General features: G+C 37.0%; 1 protein-coding gene across 1 annotated transcript in view; it reads right to left on the bottom strand.

The window, feature by feature from the left end:
• SMURF2 (SMAD specific E3 ubiquitin protein ligase 2) overlaps positions 1–13,350 on the bottom strand; it is a 158,048-nt gene extending 144,698 nt beyond the window's left edge. Inside the window, exon 1 of the mRNA XM_037810230.1 lies at positions 13,229–13,350. Coding sequence (XP_037666158.1) covers positions 13,229–13,280 — 52 coding nt within the window. The 5' untranslated portion in view covers positions 13,281–13,350. The remainder of the gene's footprint in view (positions 1–13,228) is intronic.
• Between the last annotated feature and the right edge of the window lie 826 nt (positions 13,351–14,176).

Below are 14,176 nucleotides of genomic sequence, written 5' to 3'. Positions count from 1 at the left end.
AGATGGCGGAGTGGTGAGGAGCAGAATTTCGTCTCTCCCCTAGAGCAGCTGGCAATTACCCAATAACTATATGAAACAGTGTTTTCGGGGTCTCCAGTAACCAGTCACACATTGGACACAAGTTTGATATTGGAGGAAAAGCTGAGATCGCAGCGAACATTGCTTCAGTCAGCCACGCCCCCGACAGGATCAGAGTCACCAGGAGAACTAAAGGCTCCACACCTCCTTACACTGGTGGGGGAGCTGCGGGCTTGCCAGCGCCACCTGCTGGACAGGAGAGGAAAAGCACCAATTCTAAAGGCCTCATAGGAGGGTCTCATTCTCAGGAAAACTCCATACCCTCCCACTGAGACCTGGGCCTCACTAGACTGGGAAAATCTGACTAGGGTCGACCATATCTGAGGAGACCCACTCACAAAAAGGTTACATAGAGGCAGAGCAAGAAACAGAAAAAACAAGAGGGGAAAAATTCTGATCAACTAAATAGAACCTAAGTTAGAGGTCTAGAATAAGCTGAACTGAATAACAGAAGCCAGAAAACAAAGCCAACCAACAAGAAAACCACTAGGTAAAAGACAGAAAACAAGCTCCAAAATAAACTAATCAAGAAAATCAGATGCCTAGACAACTTAAGATAACAAGCCATACCAGGAAACACGAAAACATGGACCAGCCAAAGGAACAAACTAATAGCTCAGCTGAGACACAGGAGTGGAGGCAACTAATGCTAAATAAATTTGATGAAATGAAGGAAGATATAGCAAAAGAGCTGAAGGATATAAAGAAGACACTGGCTGACCATAAAGAAGAATTCATAAACTTAAAAAAACAAATGGCAGAATTCATGGGAATGAAGGCCACAATGGAGGAGATGAAAAACACAATGAAGGGACACAACAGTAGATTTGAACAGGCAGAAGAAAGGATCAGTGAACTGGAAGACAGGTCATTCGAATTCATACACACAAAAGAACAGATGGTGAAAAAAATGGAAAAAATATGAGCAGGGTCTTAGGGAGCTGAGTGACAACATGAAACGCACAAATATACGTGTTATGGGTATCCCAGAAGGAGAAGAGAGGGGAAAAGGGGCAGAAAGAGTAATAGAAGACATATTCACTGAAAATTTCCCAACTCTTATAAAAGACAGAAAATTAGAGATTCAAGAAGTACAACGTACCCCAAATAGAAGAGATCCCAATAGACCTACTCCAAGACACTTACTGGTCAGATTGTCCAATGTCAAAGACAAAGAGAGGATTCTGAAAGCAGCAAGAGAAAAGCAATCCATCACATACAAGGGAAAGTCAATAAGACTATGTACAGATTTCTCTGCAGAAACCATGGAGGCAAGAAGACAGTGGCATGATATATTTAAGATACTGAAAGAGAAAAACTGCCAACCAAGAATTCTATACCCAGCAAAACTTTCCTTCAAAAATGAGGGAGAGATTAAAACATTTTCAGACAAACAGACACTGAGAGAGTTTCTGAATAAGAGACCGGCACTACAAGAAATACTAAAGGGAGCGCTACAGGCTGATAGGAAAAGACAGGAGAGAGAGAGTTGGAGAAGAGTGCAGAAATGAAGATTATCAGGAAAGGTAAAAGGAGAGGAAAAAATAAGATATGACATAAATTCCAAAAAACAAAATGGTAGTAGAAAGTACTGCCCTTACAGTAATAACACTAAATGTAAATGGATTAAACTCCCCAATAAAAAGACACAGACTGGCAGAATGGATTAAAAAACAGGACCCATCTATATATGCTGTCTACAAGAAACTCACTTTAGACACAAGGACAAACATAGACTGAAAGTGAAAGGTTGGAAAAAGATATTTCATGCAAACAACAACCAGAAAAAAGCGGGAGTAGCTATATTAATATCAGACAAGTTAGACTTCAAAAGCGAAACAATTAAAAGAGACAAAGAAGGACACTATATATTAATAAAAGGGTCAATTCATCAAGAAAACATAACAGTCATAAATATTTATGCACCAAACCAGAATGCCCCAAAATTCATGAGGCAAACACTGCGATCACTGAAAGGAGAAATAGATACCTCTACAATAATAGTTGGAGACTTCAATACACCACTCTCATCAATGGATAGAACATCTAGACAGAGGATCACTAAAGAAACAGAGATGTTGAATTGTATGATAAATGAACTAGACTTGACAGACATTTATAGAACACTACATCCAACAACAGCAGGATACACTTTTTTCTCAAGTGCTCATGGAACATTCTCTAGGATAGACCACATGTTGGGTCACAAAGCAAGTCTCAACAAATTTAAAAATATTGATATTATACAAAACACCTTCTCAGACCACAATGGAATGAAGTTGGAAATAAATAAAAGGCAGAAGGTCATAAAATTCACAAACATATGGAGGCTAAACAACACCCTCTTAGAAAACCAGTGGGTAAAGGAAGAAATTACAAGAGAAATTAGTAAATACCTCGAGGCAAATGACAATGAAAACACAACTTATCAAAACTTATGGGATGCAGCAAAGGCGGTGCTGAGAGGGAAATTTATTGCCCTAAATGCCTATATTAAAAGAGAAGAGAGAGCAAAAATTGAAGAGTTAACTGCTCACCTGGAGGAATTAGAGAAAGAACAGCAAATTTTATTACAAAGGACTTTCGGTACATTTATCCTCGTATCTAAAAAAGTGGAATATTCATACCACTTGTTCACCTCAAAAATTCTATTAATATTCTCTTTATAAGATTTAAGGAAAAAATCCATCAGATAAAAGGTGCTTGTTTCACTTTCCCTGGTTTAAAATATCTGTAACAACAGATTCTGAAGAGTAACTAAATAAGATAATAAATGAGAAAGCACTTTAAAATTGTATAGCTCTGGGGAAAAAATTAAGTAATCTTACTAAAATTGACCATCCACCTATATATGTAAATTTTCTTATGTGATGTTCCAGAAACACATTTTCTCTCTCTCACACACACACACACAGACACACACCAGTGAATATCACAATGATCTTTATTTTGCTAAGAAGCAATAACAGCATTTATTTGCAGACTATGTTAAGAGTTCTATCCATCAAGTCAAATATTAACAAATGAATACTTCAGTACTAAAGCTTTATAACTTACTGTTGTCAAAATTACCAAGGTGTAAAAGTCAGTTGATTCAATAACAACCAAAGAGACATCTTATTATCTGTTTAAAATAAAGTCCTTAAAGACCATGCAAGCTTTTTTCAATTTCAATCATGCTTTAATTTAGAAATATTTACTGAAGATGTACAATGTAGCAACTATTGTGTTAGACATGGTATTCTGAATGTATTAAATACCACTTTATTTTTCTTATATTAAAAAAAAATTTTCCAGTCTTGTTTTAGTTACCAAAGTTCAGTTTAAAAACAAAAAGCTTTATCAACCTAATTTATAGTACTAGGGTCATATGGTTCTAAATAATCCATCTAATCACTAAGTTTTCTTTTTCACTGTAAGAATTAAAGTCATAGTTAAAAGCCTGAAGACAAAAGATCATGCAAAACTAGAAGTATAACTATTAATGAGTAATGTTTCAATTTTAATGTAAGTAAAAAGAATTTTTGTATCTGCTTGTATAATATGTAGCATATAAAGAGTTTATATAAGAAAGCTTATATTAAAGTACGGGATTTTTATTAGAACCAGGAATCACCTTTCACAGTTTATAATTCTCCAACTTCATTTGTTCCAAATACACTCATTTAGACTTCGGGCTTCAGTTTTCCAGGTTATTCATTCTTGACGTCTACCTGTGTAGAAATACCGCCATCTACTGGCCAGAGGAGGGACATTACAGGCTATTTTTGGAAGTGCCACCAGGCTACAGGGAAAATGTATTAAGTCATAAAGACCTGGATCCAAACTGCCCATCTCCAACTCCCACTCCCACTTCCAAAATACTGAGCCATCTAAACTATTCTCCAAAGTTCTTTTAACTTATTATCAAAAATATGGGGGGAGAGGGATGGGAAAAAATACAGTTAATTGTCTCAATTTGTGCTATATTACTTTAAGTTAAAACTTAGTGGCTCATTATGTTTTGTTCACTAAATGAATATTTTATGACATTGGTACTCCAAGGTGTACAAAACATTTATGCCTCTTTTATGAAACATGAAATCTTTTCTATCAGTACCTATACTAATCATTATTAAGGCTGTATCTGCTCCTATAAACCACAGCATATAACTGGTTATAACTAACTTATTTTAAACAATTTTTGGTCAAGAATATCAAAGTACAGTTACATAATACTTAACAAATTGAATAGTATTTTCCATATACATTATTTCATTTCCTGCCCAGCAGAATCCTAAGATAAATAACCATGTAATTTTAAGCATGCATTTCTAACTGAATAAGCAGGCACAGAAAAAAATTAAGTGATTTGCCTAAAGGCACAAGGCACAGTGGCAGTACTAGGATCTGAACCCAAATTTTCTGCCTCCAAGTTCTATATACTCTTTTCACAACATCCCAACTTCCCCCATGAAATTACCAAGTATGAAACTAATCATACACAGAAAATAAGATCTATTTTATGGATGTCTGCTTTGTGACAGTTTCCAGGAATGCATTATGGTCCAAAATACTCTGCTTAGTTTCCTTTCTTTTGTCGTACTACAGGAAAAAAAAAATACTCATTATGCAAAATAATACAAGCAAAAAGAATAGATAACCATAATCCAACTCACAATTAATACAATTTATATCCTTTCTTTTCCACATTTTAGACATATTTATTCTTTATAGCCCAACTTTTTCCAAAAAAGATTTAAGGGGGCTGATAGCTGGTAAATAAACAAAACTTGTTAAATCATGCTTCTTGCAATCCACTTTCATCAGAAGAGACAAAAATCAAAAGTGTCTATAATACAAATTTTGAATACAAATATATAAAGGTTGTTTCTTGAGCCCAATCTAAATTTAGTCTGATTTATTATATCTCCATTAATGGTACTATCTAATAAAAATTATCAGTGGCTGGCAATGTTAAAAACTTGATAAGTATCTGTTGACCAAATAAATGAAATAATGGCTCTGAAGCATTACAATATTCTAAATCATTACAAAATCCTAAATGAAAAACTCAGTTATGCTTATTAAACCGCTTATCAAAGTATTTCTGATGAGAGGTATAGAAACAGCATATGTGTTTGCTTTGGATGATGGTGATGACAGCACATCATTAGGAACATAATTAACAGCACTGAATTATATATATGAATGTAGTTAAAGGGGAAACTTTGGGGTATACCTATGTTACTAGAATAAAAATTTAAAACAAAAACAAAAAACAAAAAACAACCAGGACTGTACAACACAAATAGTGAACTCTAATATAAACTGTGGCCTATAGTTAATAGAATAATTATAATAGTCATTCACCAATTGTAACAATGTTACCACACTAATGCAAGGTGTTAACAATAATAGGGGTGAAATATGGGAATTCTATTTTCTGCATGATTTTTCTGTAAGCCTACAACTTCTCTGAACAAAAGAAAAAAAATTGTTTACAAAAGGCTTTTTATCAATGTTTGAACCAAAAAGGCTTATTTTAAAACTGCAGTAATCAAAACAGTGTAGAATTATAAAGAATAAATTTATAAAGGGAACAGAACAGAGCCCAGAAACATAACTATATGTATTTAGTCAACTGATTTTCAACCTAGGTACCAAGACAATTCAATGGAAGAAGCAAAAGCATTTTTAACAATAGGGCTAGAAAAATTCAATATCCATATGCCAAAAAATTGAACCTCAACCCTTATCTCACACTATATTAAAAAATTAAAAGTACCATAGATCTAAATTTAAGAACTAAAACTATAAACAACACAGAAGAAAACACAGGAAAAACTCCCTACAACACTGGGTTAGAAAAAGACTCCTTAGCCAGGATCCAAAAAGTATGAGCCATAAGAGAAAAAACTGATAGACTGGACTACTTCATAAAAATTCTAAATGTCTGTTCTTCAGAAGATACCACTGAGAAAATGGGGAAGAAAAAAAAATTCTCAAAACTCAAGAAAACAAACAATGCAATTTGAAAACTATGGACAAAAGATTTAAACAGATATTCTCACCAAAGATACATGGAGGCAAAAAAGCATATGAAAAGATGCTCAACATCACAAGTATTTAAGGAAATGAAAATTAAAGCTATGATGAGATAGCTCTAAGTACCAATTAGAATGGCTAAAATCAAAGACTGACAAAAGCAAGTGCTGACAAAGATAGAGAGCATCTGGAACTGTCATACATTGCTAGCAGAAGTGCAAATGGGTCCCACCATTTTGAAATAAAAAAAGTTTGGCAAATTTTTTAAAAGTTAAATCCAACACTTACCACATGACCCAACAGTCCCACTCCTGGGTATCTTTATCCAAGAGAAATGAAAACGTGTCCACAAAAAGATTTGTACTCAAATGTTCATAACAGCTTATTCATAATTTCTAGCAAAAAACGGGAAACAAACAAACATCTGCGGGTATTTATGAGTGGATAAGCACAGTAGAATATATCCATACAATACTCCTCAGGATACACACCAAACTACTGATATACACCATAGATGGATCTCAAAAACATTACAGTAAGTGAGAGAAGACAGACCCAGAAGACTACATACTGCATGAATCCATTTACATGAAATTCTAGAAAAGGAGAAAGTATAGTGACAGATAGACTGGACTACTTCATCAAAATTCTACTTCATCAAAAAGCAGATCAGTGGTTGCCAAGGACTGAGGATAGGGAAGAAGGAGACTGTGAAGGAGCATGAGGAAACTTTTTGGGAAAAAAGAAATGCCTTTCTTTGCGTAATCATCTATATGGTAATTACTACCATATAGTAATTAAGATTTAAAAATCTAAGCTTTATGTCTTTTATGTCTGCTGTTAATTTTTAGCATGACATGAAACTAAACTTCAAATCAAATTTAAGATATATTTTGATATTTAATACTACATTAAATATAATTTTTTTAGTGGTCAATACCTTCAAGAAGCTATTCTAAAGCAAACCAACATAAAACTCCTCACTGTTCAGCTAATTATATATTAATGAAAATATCCAAGAATAAACAACATTTTTAAATGTTAACATTCAACGCTAAAAACTACAAATACTGGTATCAAGAAAACAAGTATCAAATACTACTAGACAGTGTTCAGCACAATTGTTGATATAAAAAAATACATAACTGCATTTCCAAATATGAGCAATAAAAGATTAAAAAATACAACAAAAATGGCACAATGATGGAATAAAGTTAAACATAGGGAGAAATTTACAAAAAACTATCCTGAGCAATATGAGCAAAATCTGAAATGTAAAAACACAGTATGCTTTTATCAGTTGGGAAAACTAAATACACTTAAATGCCTCTCTTTCCAAAGTAATGCAATGCTAACCAGAATCTCAATGAAACTTCTTTTTAAACTTAAATTCAATATTTATGTGGAAGAGCAAATAAGTAAGAGTAACAAAAAAAAAAAGAATGTTAAACTAAAGTATAAAGCTACAATAAAATAAACGTGGTACTACAGAACAAGAAAGATCTCACACTATCATAACTAATTTAATATAAATAAAAAGACATCGCATTTATGGTGAAAGAAGAATTGTTTAATAAATAATGATGACAGAAATAGCAATTGGGGGGTATCTTTTTTAAACCATTTTTAAAACACTAAAATGAAATATTTACCAAGCCTCTTAAGGTCTTCCTAAGTATAGAATAGGAAAAACAAAAGAAAACCTGGATAGAGTTGACTCCTAAAGTAACAAAGTTCTCATGTCCAAAAATGGTCAAAATTAAAAAGAAAATAATAGACTGGGGAAATATTTGTAGCAAATATGCCAACAGTTTAACATATTTTTAAATCTCAGCTAGATCAGTAAGAAAAACAATTGGGCCCTGACATCACTAAGACAAGATCAAACAAGTCAACAAAAAGAGAAACATAATTAAGAAACATATATTCGACATCACAAGAAAAATTTTAAATACTATATGCTATGAGATTAGCAAAGAATTTAAAAAACAATAACCAACAACTTGTAATAGAATAGCAAAAACAGGCACATTCACTGCTGCTGTAAATAGCCACAATCCTTTTAAGAAGCCTGGTGAAAAATTCATCAGGAGCCTTAAAAACATCCACACCCTTTGACCCAATAGCACCATTTCTATGGAAATATACTTTAAAAAGAAAAAGAAAAAACCAAAATCATATGAACCAAGGTGTTTACAGCAATTATTTATAACAAAATGTGAAAATAAGTATTAACACAGAAAAAAATAGGAACAATGGTTGCTGTTCTAGTCTCTTAGGTTATCCTAAAACCAGTCTTCACTCCTCCCATCCCAGGCCAGGCCATCCTTCCTTCTGTCCCCAGATTAACATTTCTGAACAGCAAATATGTCAAATCTTAAAATCCTTCTACAGGCCCCATCACAAGAAAAAAAAAAAAAACTTCTTGGCAAAATGTACCAAGGTCCGAAATGGGTCGGTCCCTGCCTATATGTCTAGCCAGGCATTAACCACAAAGAACTACATAGAACTACTTATAACTTCTCCAGCATTCATTCAACAAAATGTCAAAAACTCTTAATACTGACTAAAACAAGGATCCTGTCGTCATGCAGCTTACAATCTAGAGAATGCCCTTCAGAAAATTAGGTCTAGTAGAGCAAGAGCCTAAAATCAGAAGAGAAAAGGGCCAATTTAAGTCAGAGAAAAGTTCTAGGGATGAGTTGAATTTAATGGATAAAGACTGCTAGACAGCGGTAATTCCAAATGGATAGATTTAATTTTTTTATTTTATTTTTCCACACATATTCTAACAGCTTGTAACAGCTTTCTAAACAGACAATTGAGGTTCAAACCAAGGTTCTGACATGTACTTAACCTCTCCATGTCTCAGTTTCCCCTACTTCATAGAGCCACTGAAAGAAATAAAAGTGATAATAGATGTAATCTTAATACAGTGTCTGGCACTTAATAAGTAACAATTAACATATTAATCACATGGAAACATACCAAAATCGATTACAACAGTAATATTTCAAGGGTACAGCACTTTTAGAAAACGGAAAGCAACAGTAAACAAAAATAAGGGCAGAGAGAAAAAACAGTAAGAACAAAGTTAAACAATCTATCATCACATAACCAGGGTCAAATAGTTCTCGCTACAGACCATGATGATATCCTCCTACTACATATTACAACAGCACAATAATTTATATTCACAATGACATCAAAGCATAAGTAAAACATTAAGTTCTGTTAAGTATGGTCTATTTGAAAAAAGTAAGACATGTTACATCTTTAAAATACTCATCAAAAATGGCTAAAATAAAAATCTCATGTGCTTGAAGTATGACCCTTCAATTGCCTTGAAAACTGAATTACATAAAATAATTTATTCCTTAATAATGTTATATAAATGAGATGCTGGTATGTTTTGATAGTAATAGCTCAACCAACAACAAAAAAGTAGAAACACACAAAAAAGTAGAAACACACAAACTTTACTAACCAATGAAAATCAAACTACATGAAACAATTAGGCAAGTTCTATAACCTGTCTGAAGAGGGTCAGACTACAAGAGATAACTTAAAAGGAAGGAGCTAAGCCACAGTGGCTTCCTCATTTGAAACCATGAAAATAAAATGAATTGGGGACATTCAAATCACTAACATCCCTGGAATATGGTGTACAGGCATATTCCTACTTAGGAACCTGAGATAAAACCAAATTGTAATTTTTAAAACCTTGAATCAATAATGCAGTGAAACAATATTTGGGCACTGGCGTATCTAAAGTAAGATTTTAAAGTTAATTTTCCTTAAGCTATAGGTTAACCTCATTACTGCCAAAGGTTTTATAAATTAATAACATGAGAACAGGAAACAAAAACACTGAAACTTCAAAAAGGTCTAAAATAAATGTTTTGGAGAAGTAATCTGTGATTTCTCCATATTCAAGATTTAAAATATTAGAAATTAAGCTAAACTTTTTCCAGCCTTTAAGTTTTCATAAACAATAATGGCATAAAAAATTCAAAATTTTCACTATAATCAAAGACCAGTATTTCCTACCCAAGCCCCTCTAAGATATTCACATGAAATATAATGTTATTCAAATTTAACATTTTATAATCAGTTTGCTCTAAAAATACTAGTTGAAGTTGACAGCTTTACATCCAACCCATTTTAAAGACTAAGTGCTAATATGTCATGAAAAGCAACAAGAGAAGCTTGATGGATCAACTCAGATTTTACCAATGGCCTGGAGAACTTCAAATTTGGGATTAAATTAACCCTGCCATCTTAGAATAAAAAAATACCAAACAGTTCACTAGTTGACTGTGGTTTCAGAAATGATATGTGGAAAAGTCTAATATCTATTGTGGGCGGAGAGCCCATGGCTCAAATATTTCTTCTTCTTTGGTTTATATGTGGGTGTGTTTGTGTGTATGTCACCATGCAAGAATCATTTACCTTTCAGTAAAGGGACATCTCTACATTTAGGAAATAATTGAGTAACTACAATTCAAAAAGCACCTTAGAATCAAAAGCACTCTATAAATTTATAATACTAGTTGGTATTAACTTAAAGCAGAGAACTAATTTCAAAGCATCTTGTAGCCCAAGAGTATTATAAAGCAAACAAAAATTTATTGTAGGATCTGCCTTTTCTTAAGTGATTTTCCCCCTATTATGGAACCTGGATCTAAATGTACTGTTAAACACTTAGTCTAAAGGTATGCCAAACATTTCTTAAGGTCTTAACAAAGAATCAACTTTTTTTTTTTTTTTTTTTTTAAAAAAACGAAGCCTAGGTTAAATATTTTATTTGGCTTCTCAAGATAGACTGAGAAGTTGGGCACCAGCTCCAGACCAATTCCTGGACGCACATCAAACACAGCCCTGTCATTTATCCAGTCAGTCAAAACAATCTTTTCCCTCTAACTCTTTAATGTTTATGTCCTAAAAAGCTGCTAATTGAATCCAGTTCTTGAGATCTATTTGTTAAAATCTATACCATCTAATTTGTAAATGATGAACAAAAATGAAGAATGAAAAATATGTTAACTTTCCTGGCAAAACAAAAGAGAATCCACCATAAGTAACAAAAGTGGGGAGAACAATGTTTTTAAACCTTGTCAAATGTTAAGACTATTAGAAGATAAATTCCCAATGGTTTTAAGGAATTAAGAGTACCTTAAACAATTAAGGGGAAAAATCAAAGACACTGGGTATTTAAAATTCCTCAGAAAAATTTAAAGATACAAAATTACTCTATAAATTTAGTCGGCCACTCCCTCTCTCACCCCCCCCTTAAAATAAATAAGTGTAATCTTGCTGTCTATTGCACTTTATTCATGAATCTTTGTAATGTATTGTATACAGTAAAGAAACCACAGAAAAACACTTTAAGATCTATCGATTCAGATTAAAAACCTCAAACTCATTTTATCTGCAGAAAATCAAAATCCCTGTTTTCTCCCTCATTTTCTCTATATGGATATAGCCTAAAGGGAAGTAAATAGCCAAGAATCTATTTCTGTTGCTTTTTAAAGCATACCTGGAGTCCCAGGTTCTTTCCAGAATCAAAGGCTCAGAACTGATGCCAGAAAGGGAACAGCAGTAGATAAACTCTAAAGCAACAAAGATCCCTTATAAAGGTTTCCACTGACTCCTAAGAAAATAAGGAAACTGAATGGGTAGAAGGGGGGAGACATGCATTCCCCAATCCCAGTTTTCCATTAAGAACCACTCAGTTAATGATTCTTTGCAATTTTCCCTACGGAAAGTAAAACTGTCATGAAAGAAATATATTTTAAAGATTGCAGCCAATTTATATTCAGGCTAATTTATCAAATACCAAATTCACTGCAAGTTAGTTTTTATCTCAAAAGTTCAGCCAGTGGACTGGGATGTGACACACAAGTATTCAATTCCAAAATTAGCCCAAATATATCTCAAAAGTCCAATGTAGGCAAACATAAATAATTTATTCTTACACACGCACACACACACACAAGTCCTGTAAGGAAAACCGTCTTTCTCACCACACATGGGAATACAAACGTGGATAATTTATTAATGGTGAATGGTGACCTAGGGTAACCATATTGACTTCAATTACACTTTTTAACCAAAGTTATTATTTTTTCCTTAAAATAAGGTAACATGTCCCTGTAAGAATACCAAATATGGCACCTGAAACAAAATGTACCTGTAATGCCAAAGTTTTAATGCACCTAGAATCATAAACACTTTTAAATAGTATCTAGCCAACTATCTAGCAACTCCTCCCGACATTCTTTTTCCATTGGCAATTTTCAGAAAAGGCAAGGGGGGAGGGGTGGTATGAGAGCAAGTTCTCCTGAAAGTTTGTATGAGCACATACTTAGAAATTTTTTTTAATTTTTTAATTGTGTTTTTAAAGCAGGTCTAGGCTTAGAAGTGAGGCACAAGTTCCGCGGCCTGCAAGGAACAACCCAAAATATGCAAACCTACACACCGAGTGCTCAATGAGCTTGAGTCGTCGGATCAGGCAGATACTCGGGAAAAGGCAACCTCAGCCTCCCCACCTCCCAAAGACGTTCATTTCAGGTGTGGGGCACAGGCTGCTGTGGCTGGCAGGAGAGAGTAAAGGCTTCCACACGCGGACATGTGGGTGTACAAGTTAACCAGGGGACACACACACACACACCCTCCCGTTAAGTGCTCCATCTTTAAGGAGTGTTTACTGCGCGCAGTCAGCAACCGGATTCAATAATCCCCGCCACATGAGCTCCTCATCCTCAAAGACCCCACCTGGGCAGCAGGGTAGGAGCTGCTCCCCGAAGCCCAAGAAGAGCAAGTCGGGTTCCTCGGCCAAGACTTTTCGACCTCAAATTGGCAAGGAATCCAAACTGGCTTACCCCTCCCCACTACGGTCGACCCTCGAAACACCAATGACTTTTTAAAGAATTTACAAACCAGAGCTAGTGGTTTTTCCAATTACTCTCCCAGATCTAGGCCTTCCCATGCCTCCGGCCCCCAACTCACCACTGATCGCGACCCTGGCCCTTCCCACGACCACAGGCAGCCCCCACGCCGGCTCGCCCACCCCGCGGCGGCCCGGGCCTGGGTCCCGCCACCCGCTCCCCACCCCCCTCACCTGTCAGGCGCAGCTTGACGGGCCCGTTCCTCCGGCCTCCGGGGTTAGACATGTTCCCCGCGGCGGGGGCGGCGGCAGGGCTCCGGCCACAGACGCGGGGACCGGGGCCGGCGGCGGGCGGGGCGGGGGCGACGGCGAGGCGCTGCGGAGTCACCACAGCCGCCGGGGCTGGGGCCCGAGCAGCCGGCGCCGCGGCCGGCGCGGCCGGAGGGTCCCGGATGTGCCGAGCGTCGTCGCCATGAGCCGTGGAGGGAGCAGGACGCCGAGCTCCCCCCTCCTCCCACTTCTCCTTCCTCTGCCCGGGCAGCACAACAAAGCGGCAGCCGCGGCCGGCCGCGCCGCCTCCGCCCGCGCCTCCACGCAGCCGCCTCCGGCCTTTCCCTCCTCTCGGCTCGGCGAGGCCCAGGTCTCGACGGGTCTAGTCGGCTGAGGCGGGCGGTGTTCGGTGGTGCTGGAGCACAGTTCGGGGTTCAGCCGCTTCCTCTTCCACCCGCCGTCTTGTCTGAGGGAACCCGGTCCCGGGGCCGCCGCCGCCACTAGTCGGCTCGAGGGGGGAGCGAGGCGGGGGCGGGGAGGAGGCAGGGGGCGGGGCTGGGGCGGGGCGGGGCCTGGGCGTGCCGAGCGAAGGGCAGGGCGTGGAACCCGGGCTTGGCCTGGACGCAGCTGTCAGGGAGGGGGTGCGCTTGGAGGCATGCAGTCTTCCCTACTTGGGGCGATCGGGGCTAGGGGGAGCAGCGGAGGGTCCCACGCAGAACTTGAGGAGGGAGCGGACAAAGGGTGTTGATGGCAGCAGCTTTGTGGCACCAGAAGGGAACTTAGTGTCCAGTCCCCTTAAAGGAGAGCTTTTATCCGCGAAGGGTAGACTGCGTTTATTAGAGGCTCACTGCTCTTTGAGAGGCCAGGATGAGCAAAGTTAGAGCCGGGAGTTCTCTCTGGGAATTTAGCGTC

Source organism: Choloepus didactylus, chromosome 18, assembly GCF_015220235.1.
Source record: "Choloepus didactylus isolate mChoDid1 chromosome 18, mChoDid1.pri, whole genome shotgun sequence".
Lineage (NCBI taxonomy): Eukaryota > Metazoa > Chordata > Mammalia > Pilosa > Megalonychidae > Choloepus > Choloepus didactylus.
The sequence above is the reverse complement of the archived record's forward strand: the minus strand, read 5'-3'. Positions and strand labels throughout refer to the sequence as shown.